Here is a 19,577-nt window from a genome sequence, read left to right on the forward strand (position 1 = left end):
TGTTTCACAAAACATTACGAGCCCAACCCTATTCAAACACATTTAGGGTTGCTTTTCTCCTAAGTTATTTTTCAGTTGCATTTTCTCAGGGAACAAACTGCTGTGGAATAACTTTCTGGGTTGGACAGATGCTACTGCCTGAAGTGTAATCATTTGAGCAAAACTTGCTGACCAGCTGCAGAGAGGACACTAAACTTTTACCTATGTGCTGTGCAAGACATAAAACTCAGTCTATAAGGTAAAAGAGTCCTAGGCAAAGACACTTATAAACCCTCTGTTACATACATGGGAACCAATACCATATCTAACTTCTGCAGTTCACCTTCCTGCTTAGGAGAGGTCTCTGTTTTTTTCACCAATCTGAGTATGTATTCCTTCAATCCCGAGGACAGTGAAGGCCTTTTAAGGTTTTTCTTTTTTTCCTGCCTTTTGCTTTTTTTTTTTTTTGGAAAGCGGGAAAACAAATATGTCTGGTTTTTAAAAACAGTTTATTCTGAATGTCCATGTGTGTTTTGCAGTATTGTTTTCCTGTGAATCCTGAACATCTCAATTTTCTGAATGTACATGTTCTTGAAAGATGATAGACATTTATGGTACTCCTTGGTTACTAAGAACTTGCAGGCAAGTCTCTTCTTTACTATAACATAAAGTTTGATTAAACATACTACACTGAAAAGGAAACTTAAAACATTGTTACTGAAGGGCTTGGATCACACCAAAAAGTTTTTAGGGTGTTTTAGTGACACCTGAGTAATTTTGTATATGTTGTAACCTGTTACGAGAGCAAGGTAGTCTGCATTAGCTTAACCATTGATGAAGGAGTTGACCTGTATTACCTTGCATTTACAGCAGGTTGTGTTCACACATATGGGCAGTTAGTATGAGGTAAGTTGAAGTATGGTAAATCATTCATATGTCTAAATCCTAGGAACAGTTTTCAAAGTATGGATACGCTGATTACATTGTACAACCAGAATGACTAAGTCATGTTTCACGCTGCTTTTGATAGTATGTAATCAAATCAAGTGAGCTACAACAATTCTAATAACAATTAGTGAACTTTCAGTTGATTTTATGCCTGGTTATGGGTTTAGGGCTATGTGTTTGTTGGCATTTCAATCTGTGAACCAGGATATTCTGTGAACATCTGACCCTCTTTGAAAGGATCTGTACTTTAGACACAAGGTGGTCATGAAGAGCAGCAGAAGAGGCAGCTTTCAGAAATCAGAATGTCTGTACCATCTGGTGTCAGATCTTCTATGTCCAAAGTTATGCTGCTGTTAATTTGAACCATCCCCCCTAAAGCGACTCAGATAAATGTCATGATTTTTCACCAAATTCTAAGATTTAAGTCACAGTATAGTACTGTATGTTTCTGCAATAATTTCCTGAGCAGTTGCTGGGGAGAACATTAGGAGTTTGCTTTTGCCAAGCTCAAATTCTAGTTCCATTACTTGAACCTTTATGAACATACAGTAAATACAGATGAATATAATCTGTTTACTATTCTCGATTTTGTCTTAAAAATCCAGACGTAATCTAAATTTTTATTAACCCTGTCTAAATGTGCAAGCTGGGAATCAGTCCAGAAGCAAGCAGAGTAAGAAGTCTGCTCTGTGTTTGTGCAGTTCCTGTGTAACAATAGAAATACTTGGTATACGAGCCAGTATAAAAAAAAATCCCAATACGGGGCGGGGGGGAGGGACGACGATGTAATCCAGAAATATTTAGTAAAAATATTGTGTTCATACAAACCTAGATAATGACCATGGTACCAGACTTGCTTTATCAGTAATATGAATACAAAAAGTACTTGTAAATGTATTTACAAATAAACAGCATTTGTTCACTGTAAATTCTGTAAGATTAGACTAAATTCAGTGAAGAATATACATAATTTAAACACATACTTAAGCACTTGTTTTAATGAATGAAAATGAACAAAAGTGTGTGTAAATGCTTTATAGCATTCTGGAGCCTTACTGGTGAATTTATGAAGCGTGGGTGAACCTAAATTAGAATAGTTCCTGTTAGTGTAATTTCTCTGAACTTGAGAAATAACTTTTTACTTTCATGAACATATATAGATTTAAATTCACACAACATAGTTGCAATCTTTTGTTGTTCTTTAGAATGTTATAGTTAAATCAAAATAAGCACAGCTTTTTACGTTAGCATCCTTTTAAAATATTTTAGGGGAGACATGCATTGCCTGTTTTCAGTTTGGATTTCTGTGTGAGGTCCAAGTGGATTTCTCTGTGCAAATTCAGGATGTTGTTCTGAGATGGCCAAATATATATTGCTAGTGATTAAAAGCATAATCACACTTTTCTGCTGGATTTTTTTCATTCTTTTGCTTAGAGATATAAGTAGTTTCTCTTGGATTGCTGTTGGGTCTCAATTAAGTTTATTAGTAGCAGCTTTTGATTTTTATTTCATGTTGAGAAGTGTTATTAGGTTTGGAGGCATTTGTAGTTTGAAAACATTTGTTCTTCATATTTTCTTCCCAGTGTTGTTCTTATTTCACCAAACCTGTTACATTCCAGCAGTAGTTTATGGGTTTGCATGTTCAATAGGCTTCTGGTCATGTAGCTGAAACCAATGCGCTGATGCAAGCTTCTGAATGTTCAGAATTTTATGTTGCTTTAGTGACAGAGTTTTCCCCTTTTATTTTATGGTCTGCATACTTGGTAACTAACGTTAATCTCTGCTGGTATCGATATTCCACAGATAGTGTAGCCTACAGCTCCTTTCATATTCATTGAGGTTTATATTACCAAATATTCTGGGCAAGCAATATTTTTTCCCTTTGTTCTTTATAGGAATTTACTTTTAAGCTTAATAATTTTGTAATTTTCTGTTGCACATCAGTATTGGTTTTGTTTTTCCATAGATATTTTCACTATATTTTTAATAATGCCCTATTGTTAATTTAAATATGACTTTTTTTATTTTTCCTAAACTTTTAAATATACAAACATTAGCAGAATATGTTTTGCTTGTTCATAAATGGTTTTATTCCTTGCAAGTATGATGTTGTTGCAGTTCAGCTTCGTCTTTTTGCAGTCATAGCTGCCCACCATATCATGCAATTATAAATGCAGAGTTCAATAAAAAATATTTATTAACAGCTCTTTATAAAATAGCTTCTGAAGGTCATAGTAGAGTTAAGCCACATATGTGGAGATATATAATAGCAGATGTGAGAGATGGAGAATCATGTTTCCAGGAATGCAGTAGCAGTATCATAAAAATGTTGGATATATTTGAAACAGTCTCATCCTTTCTCTCAGTAGTGTACATTTGCCTTGGTGTTGAAAGCTTCTTAGAGGAAGATTTCTTGGGTTTCTCTGTAGGGCTACTCAGATGGGCTTTGAGGAATACTTAAAACAACTTTCAAATTGACAATAGTCTTAAAGCAACAAAGCAATCATTATATCACAGGTTTTTAATATTCAGTAGTTTTACAGAGTGTCTGCACTAGCACACTGCAGAGAAATCAGCCATACTGGAAATCTGCTTCGTTATCTCTGGCTCCCATGTTTGTTCCTTTTAATTAGTAAGTCCTAGGTGAACTTGTTGTTGAACCTTCTTAAAATACAGGACATTATTACTATTTTAATTTTACCAGTGAGCTTCAGTCACAGAAATATCAAATGTTTTAATGAAGGAAATGCATGTTAGCAGCAGAACCATATCACCTGAGTCTTTATATGCAGTCTGTAAGAGTGGCAAGGGACAAATCAGCCTGAAGACAGCACTGAAAGATTGTCTTCTTTTTTTTCCCTTTTGACACAAAATAAGAAATCTGGTTTTGTTTTTTACTTTTTTAAGAGAATGAATAAAAATTCTTAAAAAACTCACCACCTGGTAGTTTGGTAATGAAATCTGAATAAAGTGGATGAGGAAAAGAGAAGCAAATGGTCTTCTAAAACCTAACAGCACTGAATATTGAATTGATATGAAGATTTTGCAAAAAGGATATTTTTCCTAAAGATTCTACAGTTTGCCGTGTAAACCGAGGTTGAGAAGCTGTTGGTAATGCTGCTCGAGGCAGCTACTCAGTGCCCCAGAGCTCTTTATATTTCTAAGGTCAACACCCAACTGGAATGGAGACTATTGGTTTAGTTTCATTTCATCTCTACCCTTGCTTTTTACCTTCTCCTGATACGTGGACTCTGATTTTTGTGACAAAGCTCTTTATTCTGTCAACCATTTAATTGCAAATGATAAAGAATTATTCCTTTTCTTTTTTTTCCTTTTTTCCACAAAATGATTTTACAGGACAATTTTCAGCTTGCTTTTAGAGCAACTGATTTTTTATTTTTAAATCTGGAGCCTTTTAGATTAGGATTTAGGAAACTTTTAACCCAGTTCATGTGTCTGTATTGCTAACGATACTTTTAACCTTTCTTTATATAATTGTCTATACTGTCAGGTGTAGTTGTGTAGCAAGAAAATGTCCTCATGTCATGATGGACTTCACTCTAAAGCAGACAAGATCTCCCAGGCCCTCTCTTGGGTGTGTACGCTCACAGTATCAGCACTCCATCTGGGCTTTTCTACTGCAGTCACTTCAGTGTTAGTGTTCTTCTTTAAATAATAAAATAACATAACTCAGTTTATTTCATTATGTTTTCATATCTCACATTTCAGTCCCTTTTCTATCCCTGTCCTTTTCCGTCTAGAAAATACTGTAGCTCTTAAAAATGTCATCAGCCTTTTCTGTGGATGCTAGCTCTTCTTTGTTTTTCATTGATGTTCATTGTACTTATTCATAGTTTGTATATGAATGGGTTGGCATTACTGTATTCTCAAATGAATTTTTCTTCCCTTTTTGTGTGTATACCATGTGTTGTAAGTTCCCATAGGTGTAGGGGCTCACATCAATAAAACAACTTGGTTAAGATCCTCCATGATCCAGGTTTTGCAAAGATTTATGCTAAGTGGAACTGTGTGTGTGCAAAATGCTAAGCCTGTAACTAAGCCTTGCAGGATTTCACTTCAGATCTGGTTCTAAATATTTGCAGAACTGAGTCTTGAATTTGCCAGATACTACCTTTGAAGAAAAAATTGTAATATGATTACTTCTCAAGCACCTAAACATAAGTGCTTTTACAAGTTTATGAAAACATATTGCTGAAAAATCTGGGGTCACCAGAAGTTTACATGTGTTTACTACCCTATGAAATGTTCTGGGCGGGGGGGGAAGGGTGTTGGGATTTTTCCAGTGTTTAAAGTGTAGTTTGTGTTTTACTTTATTACCTCAAATAATGAAATCAGCTTTGCAGTCCTGCTTTGCAGTCCTTCCTGTAGTTCCTTCTAGAACGAAAGTGGTGCCATAGAGATACCAGTAAAATGTAAAGTAATGCAATGTAAAGGATTTATTTGAAAAACTGTAAGCTAATCATTAACAGAGGAGTAAACTAGTTTTTAACATATAGTGTAGAAGGTTTTTTGGTGGTGTTCTGCTATAAAAATGTCTTTGAGAGTACTTAAAAGCTAGGTGAAATTTCCAGTCTTCTAGATAGGCACTGTAGATGTCACACTGTTGAAACAGTTGTAAATGTGAGTTTAGCAGGAATAGTAACTCTTAATTTCATGCTAACATATCCAGAGTATGCCTACTGTATTGTCTAAGATGGTTCATAGTTTTTTGGAATTCAACTAACAGTGTTTGGTTTTACTTTTAAATAACTTCAGGAAAGGTTTTGTTCATTTTTATTTTCAGCATGGAACTAAACACAAAAAAAAAGTTCAAGGAGTTAATTCTCATTAACCCTTTCAACAACCAGATGTACTTCTACCATATGGTGTATTTGAAATCTGTGTGCCGTGGATATTTAGTAGAAATGCAGCAAGTGTAGCATGAAAGTTCAAATTGCATGAATCTCCTTGTGTATGTAACGTATAAGATACTAAAATTATCTAAATATGTTAACAATTTACTGTAATTATATTTTACAGCTGGTTCTTGCAACTGTTACGATTTAATTGGTAATCTTAATTTTGCATTTTAAATAGGCACCTGATAGAGTTTAAACCTGTGGGAACACATAGTTCTAATGATCTGGTTTGTGAAATGTAAAATCCATTTTTTTTATTCCATGCACCAACCCTCAAATGTTTGGAAGAGACTATTTTCAAATATTTTGAGAAGACTTATTTTCTTACTTTGAAAAAATCCTGTTCTTATTGCAGCCGGTTTTAGAAGAAGCTTTCGTCTTAGCAAAAAAGATAAAAAAACAAACAAATCTATGTATGAGTGCAAGAAGAGTGATCAGTATGATACAGCAGATATCCCAACATATGAAGAAGTTGCAAAATATAGACGACAACCTAATGACAAATACAGGCTTGTAGTTCTGGTTGGTAAGTTTTTTTTCTTTATTTTTGACCTGGTAAAACAGAGGACTGCTGATTAGTGCAATGCTTACCACAAATCCAATTGAGTGAAAGGGATCTGAGGAGGTCATCTGGTCTAGCATCCCACTCAGCAGAATTAACACTGAATTCAGAGCAGGTTGCTGATGACAACAACTCGGGGAACCTGTCTTCCCACCATGTCTTCTCTTTTCTTCCCACCACATACCTCAGTAAGGAGGTGGCCTCCATATTCTCAATAGGTATACAGGTACGAAACAGAGCGTGTCCCAGGGTCTACTCTGGACCCCTGAGGAACTCCACTTGTAGTAAGTCACCCAGTAGAGTACGGACCAATAACCCCTGCCCTTTGAACATGATCATCCATCCCGTTTTTCACCTGTCTTGTAGTCCAACCATCTAGACACGATGTCCCAGCTTGCATATAAGGATGCTTTAGGAGATCATGTTTAAAGCCTTGCTAAAACAAAAAAAGATGACATTAAAATACAGCTACCATGGTTACTAGTCTGAACCTGGCAGTCAAGCTGTACTAAAACTCATAAGAATTAGGTCAGTGTTCTGCTCTTACAGATCAGTCGGTGTATCTATGTGGAAAAAGAAAAATAAACAGACTAAATGCCTGTGGTCAGCCAAGACAGAATGTGTAAGTGGAAAACAACAAAACCATCTAGTGTGTTAGAATAAGTAAATGGACGAGTAGAAAGAAAGGTAGGTGAGAGGCGGGCTTCTGTAGACTAAGAATGGATGGAAACATAGCTGCAGAAGACTCAAGATGTCATCTGTAGTCAGCTTTCTGTTCTATAATCTGTCACTGCCATGGGTTCCCCACAGCATTTGTTATTTAACCAACATGCATTGTTTCAGTCTCCTAAAAAAAGAGAAAGTACATGTAACCATTGGAGTACCAATGACTAAGGAGTAACCATTACTACCAGTGAGTAATGTCTCATTGGTTATTGCTTCTTTTGCAGTAGCACACAGGTTGATGCTTCATTAGTAAAGTTCCCTCCATTCTGAAAGCAGCGGAGCAGAGAAATATGACCAGGGACTGTTATGAACTGTTGAGTAGCTGTGTTTTTATATTGCTCATATCCAAGGGAACATTAAATTTAGTTTTTAATAAACAGTTTTGTCACTCCCCAGCACTAAGATTCAGCCACCTACTAGTGTGATCACTGTGAGATTGTGGGCTATGTACAACAAGTAATAACATGGTTGGGTTGATTTTACACTTACATCAACAGAGTGCAGTGCAAAAGTGTGATAAGTAGACTTTTTATAACAAATTGCATATGTGTGATCTAAGGAATACCTAGAGATTTCATTTGATTTTTATTGTAATAAATCAAATGAAGAAAGTGTGCTTTTTCAGTAACAAAAGCAGTTCAAAAATTTATTGCAGACTTCAGTAATTCTAATGTTTTTCTCTGGATATTAAGAGCAGCTTAAGTCTGGCCAATACCATAAAAATGTCTTGGGCAAAATGTGGAAAAACTAGCAGAGCTAAGTAACGCAGGTATAGTAGAAGTGAACACATTTAAAAAGATTTTTGTGTGCCAGTAGCAGCATTCAATATAATCCGTCAAATATAATTTGGATATTAGTACCAGGAAGCAAAGAGACAGATAATTAATTTATAGCTGTAATTGCTGGGGGCATTAAATGTCTGTTGTGTTTTGCTAGACCTAAATGTATAATTTACTGTTGGAAGGATTTTTTAGGTTTTGTTTTGCCCTTTTTTAGGGGGAGGGAGTTTAACAACTTTCAAGTGGAAATTTCTTTTGGCTTAGTTTTTCATTAGTCTAATTTACAGAATGCAAATTGCACACGCAGTAATTTTTATCACCCTGTAGTATGATATATACTAGTCTCCGGTTCAGCTAGTAGATATATTAGTTTGTCAAGATTTTACCTTGTCTGCAAATGTAGGTTCATGAATAAAGCCCTGCATATCCTTGGGGCTAAAATAACAGATCATCTGAAGCAATAATGATACAGATGCTTCTGCTGTGCTTTTAGTTGTTATGAATGTGATGAGTCTGCTAAAAACAAAATTGTCCAATATCATGTCACCAGTTGTCTTCTGGTAACTTACTGTTCCCAGGCTGCCAACAAATCCTTGAACTCTTCCTTCAGAAATACTGCCTGCAAAGGCAGAATATTTAAATATGAAATGTATTATTTAGACACTAGAATTTTCATTTACATTAATGAGGAAAAAGTCCTGCTCACAAAGGCTTCTGCTTCAGAAACTGTGAGGGCCAGACCAGCACAAATTTTATTTCCGAGGAGTCAGAATGGATGTGCCGCATACTATAACTTGACATGGTGTCGTATCAGCTAAATCGGAGCTTTCTGAAGGGGCAGTGCTAGGATAAAGCAAGGTCACGAGTAACAAACCATGAGCATGTCCCCCCAACAAGAATGCATGCAGTTGTGTACGTGCAGTGTTGTCACCAGAGGCATGCGAAGCCTTTCAGATTCTGTGGTCACCGATGGTGATGCATCTGTCCGAAGTGGGCAGTGGTAGAAGCAAGAACCAGAGGGGAGTAGCCACGAAGGAGCAATTATTCCTGGTGTGTGACACAATCAGTAAAGGCTCTCTGTCTCTGAATTAGGCTTCCAGTCCTCCCCAGAATGGCGTCCTTCTGGTCACCACTGCAAAGAAAAGGAATCTGGGACTGGAAAAGTTCCCTATTGTTATATGGCTTACATTTAAAAAAAAATTAATTCATCACCTCTGGTTTTATCATGAAGGAGCTATGTGGAAGCCAGATCTGTCTCAGAGCAGGGGAGGATGAAATGGAAGTGGCTTCTACCTTCATACATTACCGATTTACCTTTAACATGTGTTTAGTAGTGCCTTACAGGGACTTAATATATTATCTACAGCAGTAGTGCAGGAAAATGCCATACCATGGCTATACTACTTCAAGTTAAACCATCTGGACAGTGACAAAAGAGACCTAGAATTGCTATCTTCATTATAAGCCTTCCTGCTTGAAGTCATGGGTAGGTCAGAATGGCTCAGGAATGAATACGTAGGATGCAGCATGTTGGCTAGCCTTGCCCAGAGAACAGCAGTATGAAATAACTGATCCTGCTTCAGTGAACAGCAAATCTAGAAGTATACTCCCACGGCTAGTTGTAATTTGCTGTAACACAAAAGAATGAGGTTCTGCTTTCCTACCGCAGCTCACTGAGCTACAGTTGGACATGTGTGTGCAGTCATTGCATTGTAGCGATCAGTTGTACTAGAGAAGAAATAACTGAGCCACAGAACCTCTGTCAAGGCATATTTTCTACACCCAGCAGGGCTGTTGTCACCTAACTCCCAAAATCTTTTATGAAAGACCATTTTTTTTTTTTTAATTTATTTTAAATAGACTTCTAGGAGGGCAGTATGTATCCATGGGTGAAGAGTGGCTGGTTGGGTTAGCCCTCCTGAGACCTGAACTTATGTCAAACAGTTTTTTCAGTTTTCTTCAGACATGTCTGAATGGTACAAAATTTAATGCAAGTTTTAGTGATTGGTGGTTTAATTTTGCAAGTGTCACTCACTAAAGTGAGGTAGGCACTGCAGCCAATTTCCGCAGGATTCGACGATTACTTAGCTTACATGACTCAACATGCAACAGCAAGCAACATAAATGTTCCATTCAAAAAGTTAAAATATTTCTAAATCTATCACCATTACTCTAAACATTGCTGCCTGGGCGATTTATAGTAAACTGAAACTGTGCTACAGTCGTGGATCCCACATGCCTGGCATTTTACTGTAAGGATCTGGATTGTCCTTTTCAATCTTGATGCTTTAGTCTCTTCTTGAGGTCAAGTCATGTTCAGATTCATAATATTCCCTGTTGCATCAAAATGAAAAGAATATTCAAAATAGAAGTGTACATTACACTCAGGAGATATAGTGTAAAAATCAGCATAATGGATGGCATTGCTAATCAGGAATCATCCTTCAGTGTCCATATGCTACAGTTATGAGAACTCTGTGAAAACAGCACTGAAAAAAAAGAATCTACACCTTCCAGTAGTTAAGATTATTTTTAAATGGTCATGGGGAAGGGGAGACAGATTAATAGTGAGGTTGTGGTCTGGAAACAGGTTGGATCTAAGTTTCAAAAGCATCTGTTGCGGGAAGCGAAGCTGCATTCTTTATATATAAATAGACCTAAAAGCATATTGTTGATTTGACAGTGTGTAGACAGAGGAAATAATATTTGTATAGATTTGATGGGGAGAATCTTTTGCTTGAAAGGAATACGATGATTTATTTTACTTGAATTCCACATGCTTCATTCTACTTTGCTAGGATATATTGAGAATTTTAATTACTTTTCCTATAAAAACCCATATTTGCCTTAAATAGCTATACTATTAAAAAATGAAAAATGCTTTTAAAAAATAAGAACAAAAGTAATGCCATTGTCTACATGACATATTGGTTTCCTCTGCAAACATGCACCAGTAGGGGCTGCTGTACACCGTATTAAATAAACATTTATATGTACTGATAGATTAATTTACAGACAGATCAGAGATGGAACTTGAAATGTAGTTGTGTGTTTAAATTGTGTAAACATATAAAAATTATAAATGCAGAAACCCTAAGATTTTACAGAGGGACCATAGTCTGGAGATAGCAGCAAAGTAGTGAGCATTTGCTTTTCATCATTACGTGTTTCTAACTTCAGGCAGGGTGGACAGTCATTTTTACAGACAGGCATCTGTAGGTGCTGAGGCATCAGTCTTTTTCATATCAGACTGTCACTAGTAATTGAGCAACATATCACTATTTCATTAAAATTTTTATTAGGTTTTGTATTTCTGATGTCTGAAAGACCTCTGTTAAAAAGCACTCCATGAATAAATGTATCCCTTTTGCTATAAGAGAAGGAATTTTCCTTAAAACCACATATATTATCCTTGTATTATTTGGGATATGGTTCCAATGACTCACTCTCCTCTGTGTTCTGCTGTTGACCTGGCTCTCCAGGAACGAAGCCACTGCACTGTCAGAAATGCATGAGCAAAGAGCCGAGCTCCCTCCACACATAAATGACACTATGGCCCCGCCACCAAAGGGGCCAGGCAGGCTGGAGCCCTGCGCGAAGGGCATCTGGGGGCAGGCAGCAATTGCCTGTGGAGCCTTTGAGACCTCCCAGGACAGAGTTCCCTCGCTGAGACCTAAAGCACCACTGGCAAATGGCTGGGAGTTAGGGACAACCTGAAAAAAAAGAGGAATGTCTGCTCAGTAGCTTCTAGGACAACAGTACTCAAATGGAGGTGGAGGAGATCGGTCAAAAAAATTCCATGCGGTCTTTGTTTCTTCCTGCCATCCTTTTTCCAAGAGTGGTCTCTCCTTCTTCATGTGGCTGCCAAAGAAACATTTGCTTTGGACCAGTTCAGACAGCAGGCAGGAGACGAGCATAGTTTAAAAGAAAATCAGCAACAAAAAAAGAAACCTAAACATCCCAAATAGATTGTGACCTAGGCAGTGCTGCCCTTCCTTCCTTGCCCCATGCGATGCCACCCTCACCCTCTCAAAAGGTGGATGGTGACAGCTACAGCCAGCCAGGGGCCGGGTGGTATTCCCACCTGCAGCTGAGGCTGGAAGGAGCAGTGCTCCCAGGGCATGGGGACAAGGTGGGAGGAGTGGTCCTCAGGGGAGGCTGCTGCAGGCAAGGGGTGCAGCGGCTGGAGGGAGTGAGGAAAGGCCACGATGACACATGAAGTGCAGAGGCTTTGGTGGGGTCCTCTAGTCTGTGCATTGGAGATATTATGGCAAAATCAATAGCCAAACCAGTTTTTGTGCTGGAAAGCTGCAGGTTAGGGTGCAGGGGTCTCTGGTAGAGCTGAGGATGGAGACAGGTGCGTATTGTGGGTAGCTGCTGTAGAAAATAAAGTGAGCCTTGCTGTCAGCTTTTTCACTGATTTTTTTTCTCAGTAGTAAAGTCAGAGCAGAATAACTGCCAACTACATCCCCTGAAATTTGTCAGCACTGTATATTCTAGGAGAGGCTAGGACCATGGGCGTTTCCAAATGATTCTGATTAAATGCCAATATATATTATAGCTATATGCTACATACTCCTACCTCGGAGAGTACTTATACCTGAAGACTAGAGAACGAGGTGTTGGGAAACAGTGTGATTTTTTATTATTATTATTATTTTTATTTCAGGTCCTGTGGGGGTTGGGCTGAATGAACTTAAACGGAAATTGCTGATCAGTGACACCCAGCATTACGCGGTAACAGTGCCACGTAAGTAAAAATACACTTCTATTCTCCTAATGCCATACTTGCATTATTGTCCTTTATTATTGCATTATCTTAAGGTACTTTCAAATTTGGGTCTCTAAATGCATGCTTGGCATCCAAATTACTTTTCTAATTTTTGAAAGTGCTGCTGCAGTTGTATTTTAAATAGCATTGATTAAACTGATAGGATGTTTTGGCTCAGAGGCATTGCAGTAGACTTTTAGTACAAGCTTAACATGATTGATGTCAGCAACGTTTAGTAAATGAAACTCAGATGAAGAACACCCTGGATTTGGCTGTAAAGCAGTGAAACACTCTGTTACCAATGCTTACTTGCAGCAAAAAGGCCTTTATATATTAGGCTGGAAAATTAAGACTGATGATAGGCAGTTTCATCCTGTGAATAAATTAATTAAATCCCTTTGATTACCTTTAGAAGTCCATTTGGTGATTTTATTTTTTTTTTCCCCCCTTTACTCCTATATGACCAGGTAGTGTAATTTGTATAATATTGAATAATATTGTTCTATATTAACTTCTACAATACTTTATTAGGTTTTCTTTAATGTGGAGGACTTGACAGTTTTAGTCAGACTTTCATTCCTTGGTTTGCTTTCTACTTGTATCTGTGCCTCCTGTTGGGATCATTAGAAAAATATGGGTCCAACATTCTGAATGTGGGAGATAATGTCACAAGGTTTTCGCATGTACGGGTATTCTGTAATGTATATATATATATGAACGAATTTGCTAGGTAGAAAAATTAATACGTTTGGTTTTGGCAAGTCATTTCATTCGTATAGATTTGCTTCAGCTGGGTATTGAAAACAACAACAAAAAGAGTCAGATATTCCCAAATATTTAGTACATTGAAGCCTATGCAGTCATTTGCCCAAAAATATTTCCCTAAAAATTTCCAGTTTTCATCAAGCTGCCTTCTCTCTTTTCTCTTCAAATTTGCGGCTATGATTTAAAACAAACAAGTGAAGAAATCCCTCTCCCTGAAATTCAATAAGTCAGGACTTGGAGGGAGAACTGGGGTTTTTGTCTTGGAAATGTTTCTCTTTGTGTCAACCAAAGAAGAGCGTGATATCAAATGGCATTTAGGACTCTGTTTCTGCAGCTGGTTGTGTATGTTCCTGTGTGACAGAGAATGCATAAGGCTGTAATGTAGAACCTGTATTAAATAAGACTTTCGAATGGGTTCATTATTCATAAGTGGCAACCACACAAGTAAGTTTCATTTGTCAGCAAAACCTTTATACATAATACTTGAAAGTAAGAAGTGCAAATACTACAAGGCTACTGAAAGAAAAAGAATTCAGTTTTGATCACCAGAAAAAGAAAAGCACTAATACATAGAATTCACACCCCATTTTTTTATTATCATGCTTCACATACCGTAGCTACAAGTGTTGTTAATGCATGTAATGTTTTATAAATCAGGTTGGTGAGTTTTGTTTCCCTTTACGGTCTTGTATGCTAATAAGTTTAACAAGTGGCAAGGCTGGAGTAATTGTTATGGACTGCTGCTCCTTTTATTATTCAGCTCTCCTTATTTTATTGGATTTTCCACTAGTTAATAAAAATGATAATCTGATACTTGTCCAGTAAGTTTATTCCTGCTTTTTCCTGCATGCTTTTAAACTCTTGTCATGCGCTTCTGTGCCGCCTACCAGATCCAGAGCAGCTTTATGTCCCTCAGAAGTGAGGGAACCGCTACGCTTAGTATTGCAGAAGGGCTGTGTGCTTTTCAATGTTTCCTGAACTGGTTTGCATTGTATTGTTTTGTGCATATTTTTTTTTTTTTCATTTAATGAAACTGCAGACACTACCCGACCAAGGAGAAGCCAAGAAAGTGACGGTGTCGAATACATTTTCATTTCCAAGCACTTGTTTGAGACAGACGTACAGAATAACAAGTACGTTGAAGAGATGTTAACTAGAAACACAGTTAAAACAATGGTTTTATTATCAAATGGGACTGGTGGTAATTTTAGATAATAAGTCAAAGTGGATATAAGTTGCAGTGATTTGAAGATGTGTTAAAATTACATTTTTATACGTAAGCAGTTCAAAGCAGCTCGCAAAAACACAGAGCAAAAAAGCAGTATGTGCAAACACAAATATTTCTAAGCTTCCAAGTAGTTTCAGTACTTCAGCTCATCAAGAAGATACTAAAATTGTAGGTGTTCAGGATGAGGGAGCACTCTTCTAATAGGGCATCATCTGTCACAGCAATAAAGAATTGCAGGTCTAGGAGAGGGATCCTGGAAGTGCTGCAAACGTGCCCGAGTCAATGTTTGTGTAGTTCTGCTCTCTTTCAGGCCAGGCACTTCCTTTGCTTTTGAATGTAGAGATCTACAGTGAAGTCCCTGCCTGTAAACCCACCAGAAATTAAACTAAAATGAAGACAATAGTAGCATCGTGATCTCCAGCAGCCTGTAAAATATTGTAGCTTGAAATTCTGCCCCAGTGTTTCAGAGGGCAAAAGTGTATTAGACACAAAGCTGTGGGTTTTATTGAAACTTCAAACTGCTTTGCTTTTTTGGCAAATAGCACTTGGACTTTTATAGCACATAACCAGCCGCCTTGGTTCCATTAGCACTATCGTCGCTCCTCCTTCTCTTCTGAGACAGAGAATTTGGATATTCTGTAGTGTGCAATGAAATTTCAGTAGTTTCTATTGTTTAGCTTATGCACTGTTTTATTGCATTGCATTAGTTCAGAAAAAGAGGTGATGGAAAACATTAGTGGGCTGTTGGACTACAGTACTTTTTTCTCTTTAACTGTAATACAAGCAGGTGTTACTGATTTGAAAGTGGTAAAGTAGATGATTTCTTAAAATTGACATGCTGAAGTACTTGACAGCATTTCCTTTATAAAACACAGTAAAACTCCCATGTAAAGTAAAATATTTTTGCCTCTGAATTAGATCTTATAAACCAAACTGATAAGTTTTTTTTTTCTGAAGAAAATGGAAATTATTCCACTTCTTTTCACCTTCTGCCACAGGTTTATCGAGTATGGCGAATATAAGAACAACTACTATGGTACAAGTTTAGACTCTGTTCGATCCGTTTTAGCTAAAAACAAAGTTTGTTTGTTGGATGTGCAGCCTCATGTAAGTAAGCACATTTTTTAGACTCTTGTAGTTCCCCACATTGCGTATTGGGATGCCAGGAAGAAAATGTTTCTAATAAAGTATATTTTATTCCATGCTGAATGACTGTTGAGTGGGCTTGCTGGGTACCTTTATCACAGCAAGACTCTGAAAGGAAGAGAGGAAGGGAAACTGCAATACCTATTGACAAGTATTCAGTGCAGTAATTAAGTGAATTGAAAGCTTGCAGCATAATAGCAAAGATTTAGTTACAAAATGCTCCTATATTTTAATTCATCTTTCAGCTGGCTTGGGTTAGAGTTCAGTTTCGGAATGGCTTTGAGCTATCATCCAGTCCAGCAACTCTCTCACGTGTTTAACAGGACTCTTCATGCAAAGGGTTTCCATGCTGCGGGACACGAGTCAAGGAACACACTAGATGTGTTGTTGGCTGGATAATGGTTAAGAACATTCCTCTCTAAACCATTTGTTCTTGTGTTGACCTTGCCTTTCAACCCCACTCCACTGGGAATTTTGATGTTACTAATAACCACAGTGCTACCAGGAGCTGCACTAGTTTGTTTAAACCCAACCAAAGAATTTCTTTTCCAAGGGTGGCCAGCCTGTGACTTCTGAACCCCGGCCGCTTGTGAGCAGTTCCCAGGGTAGTTTCAGCCGTGGGGCTGTGCCATGGGAGCAGGGCAGGGGGGCTGTGCTGGCAGAGGAGTGGCCGGGGAAGCTAGACCCCGCACCAGGGGAAGAGGGGAGCTGGGCAGGGGCTCCTGGGGCCCATATTGCCAGGCTGCTCTGCGAGACCATTCCCTGTCCAGCATGGCCCTGTTTCCTAGTGAAGCACTAAATTATCTCGGGGACCCACACCTGTGAGCCGTTCTGGGATCCCACTTTCTGACACAGCATTTTCCTGTGGGCCCTGGCAGCGTGAAGAGGATGGAAAGCTGCCGGCCATCCTATTCCTGCTTCACCCTTTGCGCAATCTGAATTGTAGGCTTATCTCTAACTCTGTACATAGCATCACTCGCCTGACTGGGGAAGAGTGAACAGCAGGAGTTATGTGGTGGACACACAGAGAACAAATCATTGACCTGGTGTGACCGAGCATCACAAACACCTTTTCCCACTCCTTTTTGTGGGTACAGAAAGGTGTTATTCCTGCTAAAAAGTGTTTTCCTCCCCTCCATCCTCCTGCTGCCCGCAGCTCTGCCTTGCACAGCCCAGCCCTTGCCAGCCTGTGTGGAAATGGGGAGTTTTCTTACCATTCGCGTGAAAATTCTCCTCACATGAATGAATACTGGTCACCAGAGTGGGATGGCAGTAAATGAAAAATAGCCTTCTGGAAGTGCTTTGTGGGTTTATTTTAGTGCAGAGTTTCTTTTATTACAGTGATGTCCATTGTGTGAAATAAACTAATTAATTAAAACCTTTCCTCTTCCCAGACAGTGAAACACTTACGGACATATGAATTTAAGCCATTTGTTATATTTATAAAGCCTCCATCACTTGAGCGTTTGAGAGAGACCAGAAAAAATGCCAAGATTATTTCAAGTAAAGATGATAAGGGAACTGCAAAACCCTTTACAGTAAGTATATTTAGACATGGTAAAACATGAGAACTTGTTAAGAGTTTACCTTGAAAATCAATGAGATCCAGTGATCACCTTTACAGTACTTGTCAGGGCTTACACATGGTATCTTCTTGTTTCCCAGCATCTCTCACATTGCAAATTTACTGTAGTGTTCTCGTTGTTTCATATGCTATTGGGTATTTAAATTTCTATCGTCCTCTGATTTTGTCATTGAAGAATTCCCACAATGCAAGTCTATTTTTATGATATGGATTTCCTTTTAAAAATTTGCATGTGGGCGTAGATGTTTCTATTCAAGTATAAGAATGCCCTTGTTTTATCAACTGTATTTACTAGGACTAAATTTAGAGGAAAGATCAAATATAAAGCATCAATTAAAAAAGAAAATGCTACTTTAATTAAAAAGTCCATATTTGTGGGTAAGAAACAATTTTTTAAATGTTATGGGGAAATTAACACTGTAAGAAAGGAGAAAACTCCAAGCAAGTAAGAAATGCTGCTTTTTGCCGGTAATCAGAAAAAAATATTAGTTGGATTACCCAACAGTAACTTACTTCCTTGAAATATAATGAAATCATATTTTAATTGAAGCTAAAGCAAAGTGATCATCATTAGACTTTCTTTCTACATTTACAGTGTGTATTATTTTCCTTCATTCAGATATTATTTAGGATTTTTTAGAGTTTGTTTCAAACTGTGTCATGGATATAGCCACAGATTGTATCTGTGTAGAGTATGCATTTGAAATAGTTTGGAAGTAATGTGCTATATGTTCTAGAGTACATAAAATGTAAGGAGTTCATTCTTAAGAGCAACCTTCACGACATTGCTTAGTTAGGACAGATTTAATCTTTCTGAGTCATATAAACAATTAAATTCCTAAGATTTGTCCCCTCCCCAAACATGAGCGAGATTGAACCAGGCATAGTAAGACAGCTCGTACCAAGCTTTTAAAAGAATAAAGGCTGCACTGGAATTTATAGCATGCTGATAGCAAGCTGAGACTTAAGTACTGAAACTTTAAATGTATCATCAAAGTAAACAGCTAGAAACACTTTCCACTGGTACTGCTAACAGATGTCTCTGCAATTACCATGCAGTGACCAATGGTTTTACTGCAAGGGGAGAGATGAAAGAATTCCCTGTTGAGCAAAGTCTGCTCATGAGAATGCTCTCTGACATCACTTGTAATTTCTGTAAATTTTTTTTAATTAAAAGTACAGTTTCCATCTCCTGATGAGATGATAAATAAGCAAGTAGCTTTGCATTTACCACAGAATGAGTTTATGTAATGTTGCTATGGACCGATTATGCCTTGCACTGATCTTACTAGGAAGAAGATTTTCAAGAAATGATTAAATCTGCCCACGTGATGGAGAGCCAGTACGGCCACCTTTTCGATAAGGTCATAGTCAACGATGACCTCGCTACAGCTTACAGTGAGCTTAAAACAACTTTTGACAGGTTGGAGACTGAGACCTTCTGGGTTCCCGTCAGCTGGCTGCATTCATAATGTTTGCAATGGACAGAACATCTGCTGTTGTCTCAGCATCTAAATACGGGGCATGGTTAGGCATTAGTCAATGGCCATTTTCTTGGTAGGAGGGCTTTCTAACTTTACTTGAGAAGCAGGTACACTCTTCATGCACTTGGAACTGGTCTTGTATTCCTGTGTCTTCAATCCTCCTGTCCACAATTTTGGGGCAGAACAGCAGATTAAACCAAAGTCTTACTATGCACCATGAAGTGAGCTAATACTAGTCTAACAAAACTGCCAAACACCTATGTCGTCATCTGTGTATTTCCAAGGTAAGCTTTTTAAATGAAGAGTTTGCAGAAGATACTAATTAATACTGGAGAACAGCACTTTGGTGGTTTTAAGCATACCTGCTTCCATAAAGAGCACATCAGCACTTGGAAGTTATTGCCCCTTAAGTGCTTGAGAGAACTGAAACAGGCAAAAGTGACCAACATTTTAATGAGGAAGAGTTTGTAGTTTTAATTATGTATCAGGAGAAGTGTTTTTGCTTTTCTAGATGTGAACCTTGACTTGTATGTACAGAGTGACTTTAGTATTCCTTTGCACTTACAGAGTCATGGAAAGAAAGATGTGTTCAGTGGCTTAATTGTGAAATACTCTGCTGTGAGCATGCATGGATTGAAAATGTTTTCATGCATGCTTTGTGGCACAAGAAAGAAAACTCACAGGA

The 19,577-nt window shown here is 37.9% G+C and overlaps 1 protein-coding gene across 1 annotated transcript in view; it reads left to right on the forward strand.

Annotated features, from left to right (window-relative positions):
• Positions 1-18,880, forward strand: part of MPP7 (membrane protein, palmitoylated 7 (MAGUK p55 subfamily member 7)) — a gene marked incomplete at its 5' end in the record, with an annotated part of 65,152 nt that extends 46,272 nt beyond the window's left edge. Inside the window, 6 exons of the mRNA XM_010073741.1 lie at positions 6,202-6,372; positions 12,583-12,663; positions 14,489-14,582; positions 15,676-15,784; positions 17,218-17,361; positions 18,701-18,880. Coding sequence (XP_010072043.1) covers positions 6,202-6,372; positions 12,583-12,663; positions 14,489-14,582; positions 15,676-15,784; positions 17,218-17,361; positions 18,701-18,880 — 779 coding nt within the window. The remainder of the gene's footprint in view (positions 1-6,201; positions 6,373-12,582; positions 12,664-14,488; positions 14,583-15,675; positions 15,785-17,217; positions 17,362-18,700) is intronic.
• Between the last annotated feature and the right edge of the window lie 697 nt (positions 18,881-19,577).

Source organism: Pterocles gutturalis, unplaced genomic scaffold, assembly GCF_000699245.1.
Source record: "Pterocles gutturalis isolate BGI_N339 unplaced genomic scaffold, ASM69924v1 scaffold34887, whole genome shotgun sequence".
Lineage (NCBI taxonomy): Eukaryota > Metazoa > Chordata > Aves > Pterocliformes > Pteroclidae > Pterocles > Pterocles gutturalis.